Source organism: Vespa mandarinia, chromosome 11 (assembly GCF_050613455.1).
Source record: "Vespa mandarinia isolate Hongniang chromosome 11, ASM5061345v1, whole genome shotgun sequence".
NCBI lineage: Eukaryota > Metazoa > Arthropoda > Insecta > Hymenoptera > Vespidae > Vespa > Vespa mandarinia.
In genome coordinates, this window is record NC_140820.1 from 3,679,511 (window position 1) to 3,705,000 (window position 25,490).

The following is a 25,490-nucleotide window of genomic DNA, read 5'->3' on the forward strand; positions in this document are numbered from 1 at the left end:
GAAACGATGCAGGTTGAAAACAGAGGTGATCAATCTCGCTCAGTCAGACTCCGTACGAAAGCATGGCTTCTCCCTTAATTAGGATTAATCGTTGCTCTCAATAATATACGCGCGTGGACACGTAAAGAGGCACAAATAAATCTAATCCGATCGATTTTCTTTGGGATCTTTTTCAGGCATCAATTTTACTTACACTCCCGTCTCGAATTGGTTGAAGGGAGATTGAAGGTTCCTGATTGGGTATCGATAGCTCGTTTGATGGCTTTAATAGCACAGGCAGACGGTGGCGATTACGATGCCTTGTCACCACCGCACGCCCTTTATTCGCAATGCTGTCAGATACAACCAACCGAGCCCTGCGAGCCTAAGCCTCAAGATCTCTTGCATCGGATAGTACAACAGCATAAGGAGATCAAGGTAAGCCAATTAAGCTACTTTAGTCTCCATAATATATAATGTATTTTATGATCCATTCTATAGAAATAAGATAAGAAAGATCAGAATTGACTTGTTTCATTGATTTATTTACTATCTTTCCTCAGGGTATGAAAACTTCAACAGCGGAATATTGGCTTCTAAAGGAGATATCGAATTTGGATACTTTCGGTCAAGAAATGTTTCATAGCAAATTTGGATATAATGGAATTTCAACGATCGGTGTTGGACCTCACGGTATTACAGTATATCGTGGTCAGGATGAGGAAACCCAAAAGTATATTCTTCACGAGATAATTTAAAGGAATAAATAGAGAAAATAAAAAATAAGATTTATATTTTAACATTTTTAGCATACCATATACGGCAATTCAAAGTGCCACTTCTCAACGTCGGATGTTCCATTTGGTTTATCTTTCGCTCGACGGCGAAGAGACCTCGTTGGATTTCAAATTAGACTCAAGCCAATCGGCCAGCGGTCTTTACAGGGCGATCACCGAGAAACACGCGTTTTATAGCTGTGAGACAGTAAGAAGCGCGGTCACTGCTCAATTCATTCGCGACTTGAAGGTATTTACTATATATGAATTTAGTATTCTGAAAATGGTGGATAGAAAAGTAGGATAAAAGAATAGCTTTAACTATGGAACGATTTCAGTGAAGAAGTGAAATACTTCAGGAAGAAACTTGTCTGCAAAACGACCTTTCTTTCTTTCTACTTTGAATTCTCTTTCTCTTTCTCTCCAGGGAACGATAATCTCTATTTTCAACGAGGACTCAACGCTCGGCAAGAAGTACGTTTTCGACATACGAAGAACTTGCAGGGAGGTTTACGATAATGCTCGACGTGCTCTCTATTGCGAGTCCGCGAGTATAACACCACCGGAGGAAAAAGAGATTTTGGAAAGGCACGATTGTGCCGATTGTGAGAACCCAAAATGCAAGGTAAACTTTTATTCTATTATTCAATCGAGTCCTTTCACTAATACCATTTCGTTTAATCGTATATTTAATCGTTTATGTTGTCTCATATGCAAACAACTGAAAAACATTATTTCAGGAATCTCGGGAGTGCCTGGCAAGGTTGTTGGATGCCATGCTCTGTCGGATTTGCATGGATCGTAGCTTGGACACCGCGCTTTTCCCATGCGGACACGCAGTAGCCTGTTTGGATTGTGCTCGACGATGCGAACGTTGTCCGCTTTGCAGAGCGGATATCGATCACTGTCGAACGATCTATCTCCCGATAGAGTTAACGCATATCGATAGACACAGTCCGAAGTTACTATCAGAAACGATCGAGCCCGTGTTCTCCGTTAAATCCTCCTCGGATGAGATCAAAGGGAGGATCGTAGAAAACGAGATGAACGGGAATCACGTCTGAGGGAGATCTACCAAAGTGAAATTCAAGCGAATAGGAGAAGGGGTCATCTTTCAACGATAAACCGATAGGAAGATCTTGTTGGATGTTCATGATCGATCGTTGTCTTTCGTTGGTTTTCAAAAAAAAAATAAAAAAAAAAAAAAAAAAAAAAAAAAAAAAGAAAAAAAAGGAAAAAAAAAAAACGGAAAATTCTACGTCCAGTCTGTCTACGACATTTCTTTTTTTTTTTTTTTATCTCGCATTTTGAAAATTTAGCGGAAAATGGAATTGGTAGGCTTATACGGTTAGGATATACATAATTCTTCTCCTTATTGAGAATTAAGTTAAGAGTTATTTTTTTGATTTTATATAAGTTTTAAGAAAGTATAAAATAAGGAACAAAGACGATTATAAAATGTATTTTGTTTCTCTCTTTCTTTCTAAGAAATGATATATTGTTAATATCGATATCACAGCGAACAGACTGGATTACATTATAAGAGCATATTTGATTAAACGTTTGAGAGTACTGTGATTCAAATCAATATCGCTAATAATATCTTTTATTTCTTTATTATTCCAAGATAACTACCATTGATATAAAATGTATTTATGTGCATTCGTGATGATGTAACCCATTTGTTGAGTGATCGAAAAGTGCTATTAGCAGCATTGATCTATTGGAAAACCCATGCTGCCAATATTTTTAATGAATTATCAGTGTAAAAAAAAATTAATTTTAATTTCTATTTATCAAACCAATTACTCTTTTTATTTTATGATTATCTTGAAAATTTTTTTCTGCCAGGTCCTATGCATTAAAATTATATACATTTTGAGTTTCCTTTCTCTCTTTTTTTTTTTTTTTTTTTTTTTCTTTTTATTATTTTATTATTAAATGACACTGATTCGAACGTAGTACAAGGGTAAGAGAGCCTGAAGTTTTATTATTTTCATTGAACTTTCATATTCTTAAAAATAAAAATAAAGCATATATATATATATATACAATATAGACTGTTAAAGTAATCTATGGAATCAATCGTAGAGAGGATGTTTCATTAGGATAAGATTTCAATTGTAATTGACTTATGAGTTTAGGGAACTTCCGATTTGGCAAAATGAAATATCAATAAAAAAAGAAAAAAAAAAGAAAAAAAAAATAAATAAATATATATATATATTTTCTTAAAGATAAATTAAAAATACATTTTACTTTGTATCAAGCGGCAAATTACTGAAATTTAATCTTTATCTCTTCAAATGTTTGAACGCCTATGCGCATACGAGAGATAATATATTTGCTTATGACTTATCGCTCTACAAATTTCATAATTTATTCGTTCTTGGAACATCCTGTACGAAGAGAAATTCATATTACAGTAATATATCTGTTTATATGTACATAAAAAATATGATAACACCTATTGAGGGTCAAGCGAGTAAATGTCACAAGTTCGCTAAAAGTCAAATCTGATTCAGCAAACTCTGTGTACATACCATCTTTTAAATAAGTCGTAATAAAAACGAGACAAGTTAATTGCAGTGCTTTGCATCCAAAAGATAATTTACGAAGTAACAAGTCAGCGACATTTAATCTCTGAGAGAGTATAAAAGAAGGATATTTCTCAATCAAAAAGCATAGTTATGGCGTCTCGGAAATCCAACCAATAATAATAATAAGAAGAATAAGAGTAATGATAATAATAATAATAATAATAATAATAATAATAATAATAATAATAATAATAATAATAATAACAAATGATGATAATCTAATAATATTAATAAAAAATGATAATTGTAGTTTTCTAAAAGACGCCGTCTTCCTCTTTTATCTTCGATCAGTAGCGGTCCTGTTGTTACCATTACTGGAAATTATTGTTAAATTAATTCTACTATCTCATAGCACATTCTATAAATCTTATGCGTGGGTGATGGTCGAAAGAATGACCGAGAGAAAGAGAGAGAGAAAGAGAGAGAGAGAGAAAGAAAGAGTGAAAAATGTGTCAATCGTTTATAGTCATTCATCAATGCAAACAGACTTAGTTTATAAATATTTATAATGAAATGTAATAATAAATAGACGAACCTCGGAACTGCTATATTTACAAAGTCTTAAGCGTTTTTGCTTGAGATTTTGCACAGTCTTCTTTTTTTTTTTTTTGATAATTTAGAAACTCGTGTTACTATCAAAATTTCTATAATGTTCTTATAACGTTCAACATACATCAATATAACAATAAGGCTACACTATTTCTGTGAAAATGAAATGTAACATGGTTCGTCGAGTGATGCACATTCTTTTAGACATAAGTCAGATATAAATGTTTATGAGGATGTTGAGTTTAGAACATATAGGAAACATGGAACAGTACTATATCAGATCTTCGCGTTACGATAAAGAAAATTACAAATATTCCCAGAAGATTTTGTAACTTTGCTATCTTAACGATTAACCGATGTACATGTAATACTGTAATCATTTTTCAATATCCTTTACCCCATAAAAAGAATGAATATATAAAAGTTTCTTTGTGAATAATAATGTGTGTTACTTAATATGAAATATAGCTTTGTACCTATTACTGCGATGTCTATTCAGTGATCATAAGATCGATAAAGATAAAAGAAAAACAACAATATCATATTATAAATAAAAATATTTCTTGTGATTTAATCTCTGTATAAAAAAATATAAGAAGGAACAATTGCAAATGTGTTAATTACTAATATATATGTATATTACATTAATCAGACTATAGAAGAAAATGTATTTCTAAAAGTTCTAATTTGAAAAGAATATTTCTAAAATATTTCCAATTATTTTTTAGTATTATAACAGGAATCCGTTTATCACGGTGACATATTCAAACGAAGATGATGGAACTTATAAAAGGTAATTTTTAGCGTACCAATATATATATATATATATATATATATATATATATATATATATATATATATATATATTATATGTTGATTAAATATTGTAAAACACCGATATTTCTTTTCTTCGTGTTTGTGCCTATAAAACTTACCCTCAACCTAAAAATGAGCATTTATAAAATCGGATATGAAATTGGAAAGTTTCTTTTTTCTTTTCTTTTGTTTTTTTTTTTAAATATTGCCTTTTTCGTTATGTAAAAAGTTTATTTTGTATAAATCAATTAACAAGAGATACATCATGAGCTTTTTCTTAGAAAAGCAATAAAATTATCGAAGAAAACAGAAATTTATGTGATTGATAGTATAATGTTAAATAATTAAAGGACATTACGAAAAACAAAATAATGAATTTATCTATTAAGATATATGCGCTTCAAAAGTGCCGCCAAAATGGTGGAAAAATTCACGGAAATGTCACACCTATTTTCAGAATCAATGACGTTAAAACTTAGAATCTTTCCTTTAACTATACCGGATTAGAACGAGAAGAAGCGCGCGAGACTTCTAATAAGATCACAAAGTATACTAGGAGAAAGTAAGAAAAATCGATGCCGTGAATGGAAAGGAAAAGAAAAAAGATCGTTCAAAGCCGGTCGAGTTCGAATGTGGCGCCAGAAGATTAATGGCGCTAGTATCGTACCCGTATTAGTTCGATGCGCAGGCGTAGAGCGCGCTGATTGGTTGACGCGGCGGCACTGTCATATGACGAAGCTGCGTGGCACGACGGGAAACGGATTGCAATTTTGCAACATGGCGGTGAAGTGAGGCAAAGTCGAGGTGCCGTGCCCACGTAAAATGTATAGTTCATAGTCTCGAAAGGGCCATTATTGTGAAATAAACGCGCGCGTATAAGAAACACGTGTCCAACGATCGTTCCATGATAGACGGTAAATGTAAATATGTACGCAAGGAGACGTAACGTCGTTTGGAAGGTGACACCCCGTGACTTCGTGCGGTCTCGGAGCACGTATGGCAGAGACTAGAATAAGAGATAAGAGAAGAAAGCATCGTCCATTTGACGAGAAAACAAGAGGAAATTATCGAGAAGACATCAGAGATGTTTTGCCCGTTCATCTCGAACTGTGAAAACGTGAGTGGGCCATATAAAATGGTCGTCGAGCTAGCAGCGCTGGCCGCTAGTTCACTTTGATCCTCCGTTACTGCTTTATGCCCATAGTGGTGCGCTGGTGGATGGTGGTGGTGGTGGTGGTGTCGTCGTCGTCGTCGTCGTCGTCGTCGTGGGTGCGTATTTCGGTAGTCACGGGAGCCACCGACAATGCGTGCCTTTCCCCCTATTGTGTTTCCAACTCTTCTTCCGTGCCTCTCACGTTTATCCTACGATTGCTGTTCCTCCTCCTTCTCTCTCTCTCTCTCTCTCTCCCTCACTCTCTCTTTCTTTCTCTCTCCCCCTCTCCCCCCTCTCTCTTTCTCTCTCTCTCTCTCTCTTTCTCTCTCTCTCTCTTTCTGTTTCTCACACTCTCACGAGAAGCCGTCCCTTTGATCCACGGATAACCTCGACCCGCCGTCGTACGCCGTTTTAACCTCTGACCCTATGCGCCAGACCCGTTCCCGGTCACCGAAAACGCGATTTACAAATGGTTCCGATCGACCACCACCATTCAACCGAACCAACGTTTGCTACAGCCGAGAGATAATTTTCGATTGTGTGTGTTTTTTTTCTCTTTCTCTTTCTCTCTCTCTCTCTCTTTTCTTTTTTCTTTTTCCTTTTTTTTTTCTTTTTTTTTTTTTTTTTTTTTTTTTTAAAGTCCTCGCAGAGAGGAACGGGGAATGAACGATTTTCCCCTCTTCTTTTCTCTCTCTCTCTCTCTCTCTCTCTCTATCCTTTTTTCTCTTTTTGCTTCTACTTTATTTTTTCTTTCTTTTTTTTTTGTGTTTTTTTTTTTTTTTTTTTTTTTTTGTGTTTTTTTTCCCTCTCCCATCTTCACACATTGTCCTTTCAAGGGATAGTATTAAACTTCTTTGTGTTAACGAGATGAGCGTCCTTTTCTTTCTCATAGTCGACGTCGATTTAGTCGTCATCGTCAGAAAATCCGCGTGTATTCGCGCGAACGAATTCTGTGCTAGTTTTATGATCACACATCGATTCTTCGCTTTTTGACGAGACAAACTATATTTCGTTTGTTAATATTTACTTTTCGCTTTCATCAACCCTTAGAGTTGTCTTACCGATATCCGAAATGGTGTTTTCTGGTCGGTGTCGGTAAACGTCGAGTCAGCTATGCTCCAAAAATACCACATGTTACGGTATTCTAAAAGCATCGCACGTGCGGCACCTCGTTGAAATTGTGGATTTATTAAATTTTCTAAGTTACGCTTATTGGATCAATTTTATTTTCAAAATCGCCATATTGATTCAATATATGTGAGAATGACGCATTATGTAGCTTTACTTTTGTTTTTCCCTTTTTTTTCTTTTTTATTTTTTTTGTTTTTTTTTTGTTTTTTTTTTTTTTTATATAAATCTTAGCATAATTCCAATTGCATTTGAAATTCTAAAGGCTAACAAAATTTTACCAATTCATTTGTCTTAAGTCAACAATCTCAAAAAAGAGAACAATGTTCTTTCTATATAATGTGACTTAAATATAAAATGAACGATGATTGAACATTAGCACATTGTTAGGCACTGCGTGCTAATTATTATTATTATTACTATTATTTATTTATTTATTTTTTTATTTTTTTTTATTTTTTATTTTTTTTCTTTTTTTTTTTTTTTTTTTTTCCTATCATTTGAATTGTACATTTATGCATTAAAGTTTGATCAAAGATGTATTATGTACTAATATAAAAGTTCATGTTGACATATTCGGCTGCCATGTGTTTTCCATATAGTCATCAAAGAATGAGGTCACAGCTGCGCCCAAATAAACTCATTTACATACAATACGACAGCTTTGATGTAGTCTGTCGTGTCTTCTTAAATTTAAGAAGGTAGTCAATTTAATAAGGTCATCGAAATGAAATGATATTTTCTTAATTATATTTTTAATATAAACATTGATTATAACGTATAACATTATTTATTTGCATGATATTAAAATACAACGTGATATTAGGAATTTTATATTTTATACTTTTTTCTTTTTTTTTTTTTCTTTTTTTTTTCACAGAGAGCATATATTAATAATCTTTCTGTCTTTTTATGTTACAGATTTACACAAGAATTAGAAACCCTTCCTGTAATTACAACTTTTGATTGTGTATGCGTGCCAAACACAAGGTTATAAGAGCTTGAGGCATGAAAAGACCCAATGGTTTCCTGACATGATGGATAGTAAAGTCTTTATTAAAACTGAGCCGGGACTCGAAGGGCAATCACTCCCAACTCCACAACCAAATGCATCCACAGACGATACTGGTGGGGCAAAGATATGTTTTGTCTGTGGTACTGTTGGCCATACTGATCAATATTGGCTCAGAGTGAAACCAAGTCCTGGCGCTGCCTCAAATGAACCTTATTTTCCATTTCTTGAATCCCATGAACCACCAGCTGGATATTGTGGCGAAGGATCAAGAAGTGGAGCTGTCAAAGCATGCAATCTTTGTTATGCTTTGCTCTTGCAACAATGGGAAAGTTATGAGCAAGATGCTAGGCCTCATAGTCAAAGAATTTATTGGTTAAAAAGATGTGATGGTGGGCCCTTTACTGGAGCTGAAATGGCTCTGCAAGGTGAATATGCGGCTCAAGTTTTAGGGTTAACCAATGATCAGGCACCACAAATGAAACAAGAAAATCGGCCAGTGGGTGTTTCTCCACGGCTTCCACCTAGTTCACCATCGCCCAGGGTAGAACAAACAAGACCTCCGTCGAATTCTGTCGAATTACCAAGACCTCATTCTAATATGGCAGAAACACCAAGGCATTTAGAACAAGCGAGGCTCACAATGGAATCCCCACACCAGAGACTGCAGTCTCCTCATCAAAGGTTGCAAAGTCCCCGACAACCTGTTGAAGATGTTAAAATGTCTGAAGCTGCATTGGATTTAAGACATGGGCCCAGGAGTTCACCTGCACCTACAGCTGCTTTAACTCCTCAATCTCAAGGTGAATAAAAGTGCAATAGTACGAACTAACGTTTATAATTTTGCAATATTATCTAAAAAAAAAATTGATAAGCGATAGGAAATTAAAATTTATCACGATTATTATAATCTATTCTTTAATATCTTTGCATACATTTATATTATAAATTTAAGACTTATCTCTAATAACCTGGTAAAATTAGGTTAGATTCTTAATAATGGAAGTGTCTGATTAAATTATTTCTATACCGATTAGACTATATTTTCTGAAATAACTTCGACGTGAGATCATGAAGCCCGATATCTGATACGAATAAATGCCGTTTTTCATGTCTGAAGTAGTTATCTCGTTTTAGAATGTAGTTGTAGCAAATAAACGAGTGTATTCGTTATTTACATTGGCCTTAGTCCTTCCGTTTAGTAATGTAAACGTTTTGTAAGTAAAGGTTAACAGTTTTACAGATAAGACCGAGGAAATCATTTCTCGCGAACGATTCTTATAGCAAATGCGACCGATATATGCATTGATTAATTTATTTCTTTGAAAACATTAATTAACTTGAAATTTTCTCTCTCTCTCACTCTTTTTTTTTCTTAATCCTATTCGAAATAAATATATATATATATATATATTTTTTTTTTTTTTTTTTTTTTTTTTTTTTTATTATTATTAAATAATCACAAAAGGAAATCTAAATGAATCGCGCACGCGTAAATTTGTATTCATAGAAAAGTAAGAAAGTCTTAACGAATCTCTTTCCAACGCATATATTGATAATGTCTGAAAAAATATAAATACAAACTAGGCCACGTGCAGTGTGACGATAGCGCTTCAGGCATATAAGGCACTCGAAACAAAACAGGAATGTTATATGTTTATTATCGTTCATAACGTGTTCAGCCATCTACAGCGGTGGATCCTCCTCCAGTATTGGTACTGATATTTTGGATTTGTCAATGCCGGATAAAAATTCTGTAACAGAAGTTTGTTACATTTGTGGGGATGAATTTAAAAGAGGATCACTGAGCCATGTCGCGGCAAAACCACTGCCAAATGTACCGAAACCTTCCGAAAGTCCTCCACCGTTCTTTCCTTCATTGATGCTTCATCCGAGGCCAAGTAGAAGTCGACCTATGGACAGTGCCGGTCGAGTACAGGTATGTATATTGTTCAACATATTTTAAATATTGACAATGTACCTACTTACGTCATTCGTAATAAACCGTTCATCTGTTTTTTTCTCTCTCTTTCATTCTCTCTCTTTTTAGGCCTGTTCGGCATGTCAAAATCATCTTTTAGTACAATGGAAGACATATATGCGGCAGGGCATACCGCACGGTGATCGAAATTATACGCTTCGCAAGCGACCAACACCCATGATGGACACGACTACTTTTATCTGCTATACTTGCGCTCTTGAGTATCCCTCATCCAGTATTAGACTGCTGTATTGCTGTTCTAATCCCGAAAAAGAAGCATACTTTCCTTTTATCTGCACTCTGAGACCCCCACCCGGAGCTAGTCCTATTAGTCCTCAGGGAATGGTACAAGTTTGCTCTATTTGTTACAAGGCTATACCGCAAAAGCAACAAGTATTTGGCGGGGAGAACCACGATATACATCCTATCGGACAAAGTATGGATTTTCGACTGCAAGGTAACCGTTACGTAACTAACAAAGTCTATGTATACATACATACATATATATATATATATATATATATATATATATATATATATATATACACGTGCCACTCGTCGCTTTTTTTCTAACCTTATTGTTTCTTGTTTTTTCTTTCTTTTTTTTTTTTTTTTTTCTTTTTCTTTTTTTTTTTTTTTCTTTCACAAGGTCTTTTACCGCGTCCAGCCATTGCAAAATCTCCAGCCAATTCTGCTGGCAGTGATATTCGGTTTAAGCCGTACGACTTGAACAAGTCAACCATTGTCACAAATAAGCAACGCACTGTGAACCTTAAAGCTCCTACTCTTGGCCAACGAAATTCTCCTAGCAATGGTCCCGCTGAAAATGGTACCGTTGTACTTGGTCAAAACTATAGGTGCTATATTTGTGAAAGATTGTGTCCTCATACGCATATGGAATGGTAATTTTCAATAGATCCTATATAATTTACCTTGTATAATCTGTGTAATCTGTATTACAATGGATTTTCATTTATTAATAACAGGTTGTCTACAAGTCCAGAGGGAATGAATTCACACGCCATGCATTTCCCATGTTTAAGAGGGATGGCACGTACTTCCGAGAACGCTTGTATGGATAGTCATGGAAGAGTATTAGCTTGTGGTCATTGTGTGACTCACCTAACGCTTCAATGGGAAAATATGGATGCAGATCGCGTTCCTTTGGAACGTCGCAGGTGTGTTCAAATTTCATTTCATTCTTCGTCGGATTAATAGAATCTCTTTTTGAACTTTGACATTTCTTTTTTAAGGTATGATATTCCTAGTCCACATCCAAATGGTGATGTGAACCGATCCATTGCCACTCCACCGAGTACGAGCTCGGATCGGACATTCGGCAGTAATCCTGGCACATCGAGCAGCTCGATCTATTGTTTCCTATGCGGTTTACATAGCGATCTAACACTTGCGAGAGTTTTGTACGGGCATCCTCAAGGCCGTAACGCGCCATACTTTCCAGAATTATTACGTCACCAATCACCGCCAAATGCTGAGCAACTCAGGGAAGATGGTTCCGCGTTAGTTTGCACTTTCTGTTATCACACCCTACTTGCGCAATGGCGCCGTTACGAATCTCAGCAAATCGTGGATAGACAGTACAACACTCATGATTATTGCTGCTATGTTTGCGGTATCACGACCTATAGAAAACGCATTCGGGCATTGCCCGTTAAGGACTTCCCATTCCTAAGGTATCACAAACAACCAGAAAAGAGCTTGCTACTGGAGAACGGTGACTTTGCGGTGGTCTGTCTAGATTGTTACGAAACTTTACGCACGCAAAGTCTCGAATACGAAAGATGGGGCTTACCCGTTGAAAAGAGAGAATATAATTGGATCGTTCAACCTCCTCCGCCAGAAGATAGTCCTGACGCGTCCATCGCTAGATTACCCTCTGGGGAGAGATCTGAGAAGGTGGTGAGTCTTTATTTTCTTTTTTTTTTTTTTTTTTTTTTTTTTTTCTTTTTTTTTCTTTTTTTTTCTTTTTTTTTCTTTTTTTTTTTTTTTTTTTTTTTTTTGTTTCTGGACAAATGACAGTGGCTTTTAGAAATGTGCGAATTTCTATAATTTGTCTTGACATTTCTATAGGTTCCTCAAACTCTGACTGTCAGACCAGCAAGAAAAAACTGTTCACCAAAGGCACCCGACAAAAAGATTCCTACGAAGGCTCCGGATAAGGATCAAGGTAAGTCACAAACGATATTATTCCTTAGACGATCTAAGCCGATATGAAGAGTGAAGAAAAAAAAAAAAGGTTTAACCCAGGAACGATACAGAATAATAAAATTATATTCTTTCTATATCATTTTAACAGAAAGAAAGAGCTTCTCTCCGTTCGAATGTGCCACGAAAATTAAACCATTGACATTGTAAGAGCCTAATCGGATTCTTCGATGTTATTCAGTCATACTTTAACGTTATCTATGACCGACAAACGCATGTATTCTCCATTTTTCATCCTTCTGTTTACTCGATGTTTATATTGACGTCGCGAATCGTCAACGTGCTTATTTTTATGGAAAAATCTTATTTCTACGATCGATAAATTTAAGGAAATACTTTGATATAGGAATCGACTCGTACCATTATGTTTCATCGAGTATTATTCGATGACGCTATCAACGTCGTTTAGAAAGTATTCGTCTTGTTCCTTAACTTGCTTCTGAGACGGTGTGTCGTCGGATATTTTTTTTTTTTTTTTTATCAAGATGAAAACGAAGATGGTAGAAAAATGGGAGAATCCTTTCCGCTTGGTCGATGCTGAAACAACGGCCGGCACTCTCTCCTCGTTCTCGTTCTTCTCTTGGTTTCGCGCTTAAGAGGGTTGTAAGCGTACATATGTATATGTATACATATACCTGTGTAACTCTATAGATACGTACTCGTAGAAAGTTATATGGACGAGGCCGAGGGTAAGAGGTAGAGAACGAGACAGAGGGTGAGTGGATGAGACGTGAGTGAAGCTCTTAAAAATCCGACAGACAAAAGGATACTGACGGTCGAGAGCCATCCAGGAGGAGGGCCTGATGGTTTGCGTTCGAGTGAATTCACTACCTCTTTTTACCTTCTTTCCTTTCTATTTTCTTCTTTTTTATCTTTCCTTTTGCTTACCTCACCCCCTTAACTCATACCCGCAATCTCTCTCTCTCTCTCTCTCTCTCTCTCTCTCTCTCTCTCTCTCTCTCTCTCTCTTTCTTTTTCTCTTTCTCTTTCTCTCATCTTCTTCTTCTTTTTTTCTCTTTTTCTCCTTATTTTCATGTTCCTTACCTAACGAGGAAACATTCTTTTTCGCTCGAGGTTATGATCGTTCTTCGAGTTTGTTTGTTGGTCGCTTCGCCGATCAGTTTGCTGATAGCATCGCTAGTAAGATGAGCCAATACGCGTTTCTCATGCTAATATAAATGAAGTAAGTATATTTTTCAATGCATTATACATCATTCCGTGTTTGCTTCAGGCTAAAGATATTTATTTTTTAACGATGGATAAAATCGATATTAGGAGATTGGGATAATACGTGATTCATCTCTTGGGGGTCTAACATTTCCGTAGCATTAGACCAAATGGATCGGACAGGAGATATCTTTATCGAGGGTAAGATTGTAAGAGTATCCCAGGATTGTGGAAGATATTGGGATCTCATTAAGCTTTTACAAGGGTTCTTTGTTTCCAATCGTTTTGCTCTCTACTTGCAACTATTTGTATGATTTTCTCTATTCTAAAGTATAATCTACATGATATTTTATTATATGGTAAAACCTAAATAATTTAATCTTTAATAGAAAAATTACGACGTTATTTATTACCACTCGAAGTTAGATTCTTTTTTCTTTTTCTTTTCTTCTTTTTTGTTTTTCTTTTTCTTTTCTTCTTCTTTTTTTTTTTTTTTTTTTTTTTAAAGGAAAATTACCAAGAACTCTGAAAAAAGTTATTTTCTTTTACATGATCAATCCAACCTTTCATTTTTCGAGCGTGATAAAGATAAAAAGGAAGAAATTACAAGCGGATGTTTCTCCGAAACACGTCAAGGCCGTTAAGGATAACTCTAGTTTTATCCGACGAGTTCGTGCATATATATATATATATATATTTCTTAAGAAAACAAACCCGAAGGCATCGTGAGTGGCGTCTGGTTCCGTTGATGGTTATTCCGTAACGTTTGGAGTTCCCTTGCTCTTTTTTCTTTTATTTTATTTATTTATTTTTCTTTTTTCTTTTTTTTTCTTTCTTTCTTTTTCTTTTTTTCTTTTTTTTTTTTTTTTTTTTTTTATATTTTTATTTCCTCCCCTTGGCTTATCGGCGAGCGAAATACTCTGCAACGTATCGTTGCAAGCTTCTTACTTTAGCTTGCGTGTGTGCATCGTGCGAATCCGGCATTTCGAGTCATAAAACAACATTTGCTTTTGAAGCCCGTTTATTAATAGTCGAGTCATTTCCGAGGGAGATCCAAAATAGGTTGGCAAAGATTCACCATGACGAAGGACTATTTTTATTTCGTTCTCATGTATCACTATGATCGTTTAGTATACCAGAGATTAAAAGTCACATATTTTTTGTGCTCAAGTACCAAGAAAAAATTCATTCTTTCTGATTTCATTTTATTTTATTTATTTATTTATTTATTTATTTTTTTTTTTTTTTTTCTTGATTATTCTAAAATAATAGAGATCTTTAGTTTTGTTTCATAACGAATTCCAGGTGGTGCCATTAAACCACCCTCCGTGATATTCCATCGTTTTAATATACCGAAGAGAACTCTCTGCTTGCGTAAATTCGTGGCGCTTACACTGGGACTTATCCATGATTCTCTCCTGGGACGCTTAAGTCGCGTTCAACTATCTCTCTCTTTCGTAAGCTCATGGAAACAGGATTACACGCGCCAGGAGATATACTGGACTCGCTTTCGAAGGAAAGAGCAAGATAATCAATATATATATGTATATATATATATATATATATATATATATATATATATCGCTCGATCTATTCCATTCTAGAAAACGATTTACAAACGAGGAGCTACGTTTATCTTTCTCATCTATTAATTTTTGTCATTTTTTTTTTTCTTTTTTCTTTTCCTTCTTTTTTTTTTTTTTTTTTTTTTCAACGAGATTTCCAAGTAATTTGCACAGTTAGTTCAATTTCTTTCGGAGATATAGCATTGAGTTTCTTTCATTATTCGATCGAATTACTTCCTCATTCGTCTCGTAAGAAAAGGGAATGCAATGAGATGTTTCTTCTGTAATAAATAATCTAATCTCTTTCATTAGATATTTCATGATGATATAATAAATCCTGACAATCTATCGTTCGTGCAAAATCGTGATAAAAAAAGAATATATATATATATATATATATATATATATATATATATATATATAGATAGATAGAGAGAGAGAGAGAGAGAGAGAGAGAGAGAGAGAGAGAGAGAGAGAGAGAGAGAGAGAGAGATGAAGAAGAAAGGGAAGGGAGGCGAGAGAAGTAAAACGAAGGATCGAGATCAGGAGGTTGATCAGGGTCAATCGGTTCGACTCTGAGAGAGGTAGAAAGCGATGTCGAAGGTGTCGAAGAGACTTAGCAGAGGGTTTAAGCGGGAGGATCGAACCGCTATACTGGCAGCTTAGGACGTGAGAGGGTGGGTAGGAAAGCTCTTGGAGGGAAGTACGGGACACGTTGAGACGAGGGTTGAGAGGAGGAAGAGGAGGAGGAGAGAAGAGAAGTGGAGAGAAGAGAAGAGGGTGTCGAGAGATGAAGGGGGTTGGAGGCACCCGCAGCGTGACACCGCATTGCGCCCACTTGCCAACCCCGGCCGACGCCTAAATTCGAATTAGCGAGCCAACTCCGCGGATTCTCGTCGGCCGACCCTCCTTTTATGGCACCCCTACGAGTGGGATGTCGTTTCTGTCTCTCTCTCTCTCTCTCTCTCCCTCTCTCTCTCACTCTGTCATTCTCTCTCACTCTCTCGCTCCTATATGTTCTGAGTAGAGAGAGGTTAAAGTAGCAGCAGCTAGTAGAGTAGTCGTCGCTTTACTCCTCCCTTAGGAATCGATATCAACGTCATCGAGTGCCTAGCTCGCTCCTTCTACCCTCGTTTGAAGCTTCCTATTGGGGTGACATAAGGGAAGGGGTTGCTTCTGCTTCTCTCTCTCTCTCTTTCTCTCTCTTTCTCTCTCTTTTCCCCTTCCATCTCTTTTCTCTCTGATAACGTAGCCTCTTGTACCGTCTTCGCGTTTACTCTTCCTTTCCAGGCACACTGCCAAAAGGCTCGATTTCGACGTAAATTCTCGTTCGATTCAAGTCCTCCTATCCTTCAGGCTCTCGATCGTCCCTGAGACACGCTAACTTTCAAGAAGCATTTATTCGGTGACCGAGTAATCTTATTTTAATGGATTTTGTGAAGACAGAAATTTGTTCTTAAAACGAATTTAGCCATTGGTAAAAAATAATATGTTCTTTTTTCTCTTTTTCTTTTCTTTTTCCATTTTTCTTTTCTTTTTTTTTTCTTTTTTTTCTTTTTTTTTTGTTTTGTTTTGTTTTTGTTTTCGTTTTTTCTTTTTTTTATCACTTTTTTTCTTCGACTTCAAGTTCACGTTGATTTTAATTTATTGATACTAATGGATGCAAAAATGTGACTCCTTCGATGACAAATACCTACTAATTTTTTGCTCTCAGTAATGTTTGCATTTCGTGTACGGAAGGTGTTCATCTAACCAGGCAGTGGTGTACAGTGTCTTTAACACGAAACACAGAGAGGTAGTCGTCGTGAGCTCCGTTGCTGGGTTTCGTGTTAATAATTAACCACCGACTGCCGTTCCGGAGTAGTAGCTTTTACAGGGATCCCTCGCGGTCGTCTCCATGGATCGTTTCACTCGGGACACGAACTTGGAGCTAGGCGTTCCCATTTCTCCCTGTTCGTTCCAGCAGGAAACGGATGATCCGCGACCGTGAACGTCACGAAGGACAAAGTATGAGCCCTCGAAAGAATTAATGAAATACAAAATACGAAGTACATCGAATGCTTATCGATATTTTCAAGTTTTATTAATGGAGATTGGATGAGTCGCGAGAAAAATCGGGTTGAAATTTATTCCCCCACTCTCGAGCCCGTTGACGTAGAAATTTCATTATCACGCTCGCACTGTCCCCGACATTTTTTCCTATAATTAAACGCATCTCGCGAGTCCTGGTAATTCCGTATACCGGTGAAAATAATGGAAATAACGTGGATGCGTTATAAAAGAACGAGGACAATTGGCCGGGAACTAAAAATGGAAGGAATGAGATAGAGCAAAGCCCGGAGAGAGGAGGTGGCTTTGCATCGAAAATTTCGACCCTCGAAATGGAAAATTTATTGAGCCGTAAAAGCCATAAACGATACATTAACATCGTACGCTTTGAACGTTCAACTAAAATCAAGTCTCATTATCATCGTCCCCCCCCCCTCTCTGTCTCTCTTTCTCTTTGTAATCGGCTACATCAGAGTGAAACGGTCGCGTTTAGAAATTTCGATAAAATTAAGTCCTCTGAGAATATGAAAACCGATCCATCGATCGATCGATTGATCTATTGATCGATCGATAGAAATGATATCGAAGATTCTTCAATTTAGTAACACATACAATATTACGCATACGTGTATTTATTCACACCAGCGTGAATCGTTCTTACCGATAGATGCTCTGGAGTTACCCTCTCGCTCGAGCGTGATAAAAATAATACAGCTTATTAGCCCCTGAAGGCACGAGAGAGTTGGTGGACTAGCGGGGGTGAGAAGACTCGAACGCGTACCGACCGTTTGTTCGTTGGCCCATGCAAGTTCGTAGAGGAGAGAACGAAACGAGACAGGGGTGAGTCGCGAGGAAAAGAGGGTGTCTGAGAGTGAGGGTAGGTGGGAGAACGAGGGGAAGTTCTCTGTCGCCGGCACGCATTGATTTTGCCCGACAGACAGCCGCCTCCTGTTGGTCTCTCTGAACCTAACTGTTCGCTGTTCACCCTCTTACTCGCGCTTACTATCTCTCTCAGTCTCACTCTCACTCTCTGGTATCTCGGCAACCCCTCACACCACGCCATGTCTCCCTCTCGCAGCACGCGTTGAGGATTTACAAAAGCGCGCCACGTATCGCGTAAATAGTAAGGCGGCGAATGATATTAGCGTCCTATCAGCACTCTTTCTTTCTTTTTATTTTTTTTTTTTTTATAGCTCGAACGAGAGAGAGAGAGGGAGAGAATTTTATGTTAAGCATTTTTTATTGATTTTATGCGATCTTTGTTCTATATCAATTTTTGTATATTTCTTTTTAAGGTGCGCTTATGTTCACGAGAATGGAATATTGAATTTCATTTCAAAACCCGAAGAGTTCAAATAGAACTGATAGAACCAGTTTCGTAATAGATTCTCGATTTAAAACATTCGGTATTTACTTGGCGTTCATCGATATGTACGATTTCTCGTCTCATTGCTCGTATTTTATTTCTCCAAAAAGCAGAAAGAAAAAGAGAAAGAAAGGTAGGACGATCGCTATCCGATCGATATACACGAATCTGCATCAGGTAAATGGACTTTTCAAGTTCGGGATTTTGTCACGAGACTCATCCTACCATTTTCTCTAGTTTTTCGCAAAGATCATTTTCGCGTTACATCGGCGATCCTTTTGGTTTCGTTCAGTCGAATCGAAACTGAGCACCGTTTATCGGGAAAGGTTCGATTCAAGAAAAAGCAATTTTCTTTTATGGTACGCGAAGCCGCTATTTGCTTTAATCTTCGAACGTAAACGAAGAAGAGAGAAAAAGAGAGAAGAAAAAGACGAGTGGTTATCGGCTTAACGATAAACTTTATTCTCCATGTCAGTTTATTGGACCGCTGGCGCGTTTCGGTACGATAGCTCCTGGGTATCTTCGTTTTCTTTAACGATGCATCGAGCTCGATTAATTGCCACGCCAAACGTGAAATATTGCACAAAGCGTAAATACTAGATACTGGTAAGCTTATGATAAGAACTTTGCTGCGTTATAATCTCTCTCTCTCTCTCTTTCTCTTTCTCTTTCTCTTTCTCCCCCTTCTTCTCTCTTTCTGTTTCTCTCTCTCTCTATCCCTCTCCCTCTCTCTCTCTCTCTTTCTCTTTCACACACACGCACACATACATTCACTTACTCACTCACTCACTCACTCACTTTTTCGAGGCCCCCGAAGACAATCGTTCATTTGCGTGAAGCGAACGCCACGACTAAATTATAACCTTCGTTGGTATAATAAATGTGTGGACGACCGTTACACCGTGCAAACTTAATGGCCAAGTCAAATTATAAGGATAAGATAACGGACTGGCATTCGTCGTAATATTCGAGTAACACGGCTTACATAATAATAACAATAATAAGAAAATTGTCGATAATGGCCTTAACTCGTTTTTTTTTCTGTCTTCGTTTCTTCAACTTCTTATCTTTTCTCGACGCTCGCAAAAGTTTGGAAAGAAGCGCTCGGGTTAACGTGAAAACGCGAACCAACGACTCGGTATATAAAGTGAACTTTGGCTTCGGAGTAAAGTGGTCGATTCCTATGGCTTCCTTCACCATATAATGAACTTTACGAGCGTTGCACCGTGATTTCCGTAAAGCGCTAATCATTGGTGAATCGGTCAATCATAACAGTTTTACGAGCGCCTCGATCATGCCGCTACTGCAATTTTCATCGTGATTCAGCGTCGTATTAAGCGTGCGTTACATCTTTCGTGTATATCCGTACGTCCTTTTCCTCGGTTCGATTTCTTCTTTCTCCTATGTTCCTCTTTATCTCCGTCTTTCTCTCTCCCTCTCTCTCTCTCTCTCGTCCATTTGAAAACCACACATTACCGAGAAAGAACGTGAGCTCTACGTTAGAATTTGTACGAGTAATTTGACTTCGAGTTTAAGGATATTGGCAAAGAATGATACGCGAATAACATCTATTCGCTTTATCGCGCTATTAGATGATACAAGAGGGGAGAGTAAGTTAGATAAGAGGATAGAGAAATTGAAGACGTTCATTCGACTTGTCCCTCCTCGTTTCCGTCTTTTTCCTTCGAGTTTTATGGTTATGGTTTAAGAAAAAAAAATGGATGGCGGTGGAGGAGGGATGGGGGGGGGAGATAGAGTGGGATAGAAGGATACAAGGACTGAACGTTGATGACTACGTTGTGACACGAGCAAGGTTCGACGGAGTGCCTGGATTTCGACTACTACCACTCGTAGATATAGCAGAGGCTGAGAGAGGAAATTGAGGGGGTGGTGGATGAGTATAGGAGGGAGAAGACTCGTCAGTTTCGTTTCTGCCTCTGGCACAGCGCGTGCCGCTTTGACACCAGATGGCTTTGAAGGAGTGACAGAGACAGCACCTCCTTTCCTTCCTTCCTTCCTTCCTTCCTTCCTTCCTTCCTTCCTTCCTCTCACCCTACCAACTTTTTTCTCTCTCTCTCTCTCTCTCTCTCTCTCTCTCTATCTCTTTCTCTCTCTCTCTATCTCTTTCTCTCTATCTCTCTCTCTCTCTCTCTCTCTCTCTCTCTCTCTCTCTCTCTCTCTCTCTCTCTCTCTCTCTCTCTCTCTCTCTCTCTCTCTCTCTCTCTCTCTCTTTTGATTCTGTATCGCACTTACAAGAGTACGGATGGTTATATAAAAGGAAGAGGGGAACACGATACCGGATATCAAATTCGAAGTAGAATCCTTCGTATTTCAGCTTGAGAAAAAAAAAACAAGGGAGTATGTCGATTCCGCTTTATTTGAAATTCTCGCATTACATTATTTACAATAGTCCCATTTGAATTTACGACTTTTATAAGAACTTTTATAAAACTTTTATTAAAGTTTTCTGTCCGGTCGTTGATTAATGTGCTTTTAGGTCGTATTAATTGACCCATTGACAATACCTTTTTTTTTTTTTTTTTTTTTTTTTTTTTTTTTTTTTTTTTTTTTTTTTCCTTTTGCAACACTGTTTTCAATGATTATATGAATAGCTTGTAAAAAAAAAAAAAAAAGACGTTCAAGAAATTAACATTGAAAGGTCAACCGAATAGAATCATATTGCCAAGCGTGATGCATTGTAAAAAATCTAAGGTGGGGGGCGGATGAGAAAAAAGGATAGGACATCGCGTTTCGTATTACGTACGCGCATGATAACGTACGAATCGAATGAATATGAGGTAGGTTGGAATGGAAGGATGGAGGGGGACGGATGGATTATGAAAGAACGCGCGTAACAACTTGTGACGGGTTCTTCTTTCGAAAGGCACAGTCAAGGCGAAAGCACAAGACAAGTTGGAGGCATCAGCATCAGCATCAACATCAGCATCAACATCAGCATCACCCCAGTAGTAGCAGCAGCAACAACGGCGTCAGGGAGACTACTCCCCCTCCTCCCCCCTCTGTTCCTTCTACCCCTCGTCGTACGCTTTCTGTCTCGCTCGTTCGCGCGTTAGCCGATCTCGGTCGAAGCACGGTAAACGTACTCGGGGTAGCTCGGTAGTGGGGGTAAGGGCCGTACGGAGACATACGAAGCGCGTCGAACTCCGTTCGGCTCGGTTCAGTCGCGTACGAGCCGCAGCCGACGACGTATCGTCGTGCGTCGAGAAATTTGAAGAAACGTGAACGAAAGTACCTACGAGTAGGAGATATATATATATATATATATATATAGAGAGAGAGAGATAAAGATAGAGATAGACACTGAGACAGACAGAGTGGGGGAGGTCGCGTGATATAAAAGAAGCGTGCGCGAGTGCGACTGGCGATAAACTACAAGTGACACCAACGATCGTTCGTCGAGAATGGATTTTTTCGAGGATTCACGAGACTTTTCGAGGAGTATCGGAGCAATGCAAGCGCAAGCGCAAGCGTAGGCGTCGTCGTCGAGAGGACCCGACGGCCAACTCGACTCTTTTTTTTCCTCCTCCTTCTCCTCCTCCTATTTCTCCTTCTCCTTCTCCTTCTCTTATTTCTCCTTCTCCTTTTACTTCTCCTCTTACTCCTACTCGATTTTCGCGTGAGTCGCACGTTTTACCCTTGCAATCCAGCGTTACGCAGTCTCGCGCGTGAAAATATATATATTCTCGTTGCCGGCAGCCAGCGAGGCGTTCAGTCAATTAGCCCGTAATGCCGCGACCTGCCGCGTCGGTCTCGGCCAATTAAGTGGTGATTAGTGCATCGGCTCTCTCTCCCCCGTCTCTCAATATCCTATAAGCCCGCCAACAACTTCTCTACCTGATTTTACCTGCTCAGTCTATTTGGTTTTTACGAGAGAGATTCTAACACATACCATTTTCTACGAACTTTCCCCTCTTTCCATTATTTGCTGTATTTCTATTTCTCACTTTCTTCCTTTTATTTTTTTTTTTTTGTTTTTCTCTTTTCTTTTTTTTCCTATTTTTCTTTTTTTTTTTTTTTCTTTTTCTTTTCCTTTTTCTTTTTTTCTTTTTCGTACGTCGAAGTTCGAATTTAGACAATGTGTCAAAGACGTAACGTAGTATCATTCTTGGTGTCGAAGATTGTAAATCATCCAAACAACTAGACCTAAAGGAATGGGAGAATCTTTCTGAGAAGTATACGATAGTTCTCTGAGCTTCAAGAACGTCCGGCGTAACGAACTAAAACGAAAGTTTTATATCTCGAAGTAGCGTGAAAATTTTGTTTTCTTTGAGAAACAGAAAGAGAGAGCGAGAGAGAGAGAGAGAGAGAGAGAAAGAGAAGTTGGGAGAAAGAGAGAGTAAGAAGAAAAAAAGTGTGTTGTGGACGTAAAGAGTACTACGCGACGTATCGAAGAAAGGAACTACGCGAGAAGAGTGAAAAAAATGCGCCTCGAGGTCACGAAGGAAAACAAGCCTCGTGGCACCTTCTTTTTCTTCTTCTTCTTCTTCTTGTAGCTTCGGGAGGAGGATCTCGTTGAAAGAGGGAGGTGGACTGTGAGAAAAGTGGCACGATGGAGTTCCGGGCGCCACATCCGCTCTTGCATCCCTCCCACGCTGCTGGACATCCTTACTATTATCCAGGTACTTTAGCAAGGACATCTTGACGACATTGGTCCTTTGAAAGATATCTTTCCTTTGGTTGTTTCTTTCTTTTCTTTTTTTCCTCTCTCTATATTGTTTAGAAAAAAAAAAAGAAAAAAGAAAAAAAGAAAAAAAAAAGGAAAAAAAGAAAGAAAAAAAAACACTGGTTATGTACGAATAATTAAATGTCTCTGTTTCTGAAAACAAATGGAATTACAAAATGATTAGGTAAATTCGTAAAATATCTAGATAGTTGAATTTTAATCGAAATAATTTAAGGTCATGTATTTTTTTTTTTTTTTTTTTTTTTTTTTTTTTTTTTTTTTCTTTTTTTTTCTTTTTTTTTCTTTTTTGTGACTATAGGTCCTTCTAAGAAATTATTAATACACGAAGGAGATATAATACCGCAAAGAAAAGTATTATTGGTACGCGAGAATCGTATACCGAGATATCGTGCCGTAAAGTTAATAGTCCCTGTGATTTTACCGATTCGACGAAGTAGTAGCAGTAATCGCGCTGAGAGAGAGAGAGAGAGAGAGAGAGAGAGAGAGAGAGAGAGAGAGAGAGAGAGAGAGAGAGAGAGAGAGAGAGAGCTAAGAGTTTATTGTCAAAGTTGCGAACGAGGAAAGATATTTTCTTCGTAGCGATAGATTTCTGTCTGTTAATTGGAAAATGGCTAATTTCGCGAGTGCGTCGACGCGTGAGAAAGACAGAGTGAGAGAGAGAGAGAGAGAGAGAGAGTGAGAGAGTGAGATGTAGTTTTCAACGAGATCAAGTTTCTTTGCACGAGAAAATTAATTTGCGGAAAACCGAGCGCTCGTTTACCCTATCTTGCCCGCCATCGCATTTGCCTTTCTCCGAAGTTCTCTCTTTCTCTTTCTTTCTCTCTCTCTCTCTCTCTTTCTCTCTTTCTCCCTCTCTCTATCTCTCTCAACGTGTCTCGATTGACCTGTTGGTCAAAAAGAGGCAAAGTGAGGTAAAGAGAAAAGAGAGAGAGAAAGAGAGAGAGAGAGAGAGAGGGAGAGAGAGAGAGAGAGAGGAGATGGAGAAAGAGAGAAAGAAAAAAATACTCCCGACGGAAGGAAAGAGGCGCGAGTTTAACTCGCTTTACCGCAAAAGAGATTCCGTACATTCCGGCGAGTGCTGGCAATTTTCTTAACTACTTCGTCGCTCCTGTAATTTAAGTTATCGTCACACCGAGAAAGCTCGTCGCCGGTAGAGAAACCGGCAAAGATGAGATGTCCTCGATGTAATTTATTCGTTTCACCGCAGTCGCCTCCACCTCTTTCTTCTTCCTTCTCTCTTTCACCTTCTACTTTTCTCCTTCTTCTCCATCTCTTTTTCTGTCAGCTACTTCTTCCTTTTACCGGAAACCCTCACTGCGTTTCATCGTCCTTTTATGCCGACACGAAAAGAGTCCCATGACGCGTTTCGTCGAGCGGAAAAACTGAATTATCGAAGTTTATCGAAGAGAACGAGCATCGATTGAACGCGGCACGTGCAATCGTGCGAATTCGTTTATCTTTCGAACTTCACGTATTATCGGTTCTTTATCGATTTACTTTTATAATTTACGACGGTTCGTTAATATCTTATCGTAGCTCGTATCGACTCGTTTCGATATTTTTTGGATGAAATTAAAGGCGGGGTGGAGGGGTGGGGGTGGGGGGACGAAAATAAAAAAAAATAAATTGGACGATTCAGTTAAGTCGAAAAAGTATCGATGGTTTATAGTCTGTATCAGTACGATAAAATTAAAACGATGATAAGAGCCGATTGGTGACCGGTACGTTTTTCTCCTCACCCCCCTTTGTTTCTCTCCTACTTTCTCTTTCTCTCTTTTTCTCTCTTTCTTTCTCTCTTTCTGGCTCGTTGATAGCCAGTTTACCAGAAGCACGCGAGCCTTTATTAGCAGAGCATAACATCATTAATAGCAGGACGTGTTTTTTTATCGGGCATTGAGCGCGTTTAGTAAATATTGGTGCTTCGTGTTATTCGCTTTGGAATATCGACTTACTTTTCGAGCCGACGATGAGTTCGTCTTTCCTTTTCGTCTCCATTTCATGTTCTTATCATTTTTTTTTTCGGTACAATCATCATTTCTATATCTTTACATTAAGATTTCAATATAAAATCATCGTTTTAATTCCATTACATATAAACATCTATTTCTTATTATCTTGTAATTTTTTTTTTTTTAATTTTTAATTTGGGATGCGTGCCGTCGACGAAAAACACACGAAGCCTTATTTTATCATTTTTTTTTCTTTTCTTTTTTTTTTTTTTTTTTTTTTTCTTTTTTTTTTATATCGCTCTTGCTTGTTTTCGAGACAAGAGAAATTAATTATCTATCGATGGCGAGAGGGATAGAGAGAGAGAGAGAAAGAGAGAGAGAGAGAGAGAATACCGTTAACGGTTGCAGCTGCTGTTGTTGCCGCTGCTGCTGCTGCTACTGTTGCTGTTGCTGCTGCTACTACTGCTAC

At 37.8% G+C, this 25,490-nt stretch overlaps 2 protein-coding genes across 5 annotated transcripts in view; both read left to right on the forward strand.

Moving 5' to 3' along the window:
* Nucleotides 1–4,454, forward strand: part of dnr1 (E3 ubiquitin-protein ligase defense repressor 1) — a 119,239-nt gene extending 114,785 nt beyond the window's left edge. The window contains exons 3-7 of the mRNA XM_035865213.2: nucleotides 177–417; nucleotides 543–712; nucleotides 789–1,005; nucleotides 1,183–1,380; nucleotides 1,496–4,454. Of these exons, the coding sequence (XP_035721106.1) occupies nucleotides 177–417; nucleotides 543–712; nucleotides 789–1,005; nucleotides 1,183–1,380; nucleotides 1,496–1,819 (1,150 nt within the window). The 3' untranslated portion in view covers nucleotides 1,820–4,454. The remainder of the gene's footprint in view (nucleotides 1–176; nucleotides 418–542; nucleotides 713–788; nucleotides 1,006–1,182; nucleotides 1,381–1,495) is intronic.
* Nucleotides 4,455–5,478: 1,024 nt separating this feature from the next.
* px (MAP7 domain-containing protein plexus) overlaps nucleotides 5,479–25,490 on the forward strand; it is a 79,401-nt gene continuing 59,389 nt past the window's right edge. The window contains exons 1-8 of one of the 4 annotated variants that reach the window (XM_035865934.2): nucleotides 5,479–5,837; nucleotides 7,923–8,816; nucleotides 9,696–9,952; nucleotides 10,064–10,451; nucleotides 10,644–10,896; nucleotides 10,981–11,172; nucleotides 11,248–11,914; nucleotides 12,086–12,182. In XM_035865934.2, the coding sequence (XP_035721827.2) occupies nucleotides 8,036–8,816; nucleotides 9,696–9,952; nucleotides 10,064–10,451; nucleotides 10,644–10,896; nucleotides 10,981–11,172; nucleotides 11,248–11,914; nucleotides 12,086–12,182 (2,635 nt within the window). In that variant the 5' untranslated portion in view covers nucleotides 5,479–5,837; nucleotides 7,923–8,035. Of the gene's footprint in view, nucleotides 5,838–5,889; nucleotides 5,990–6,270; nucleotides 6,412–7,922; nucleotides 8,817–9,695; nucleotides 9,953–10,063; nucleotides 10,452–10,643; nucleotides 10,897–10,980; nucleotides 11,173–11,247; nucleotides 11,915–12,085; nucleotides 12,183–25,490 lie in introns of those variants that run through there. The other 3 variants (XM_035865936.2, XM_035865935.2, XM_085660436.1) reach the window with 3 other exon arrangements.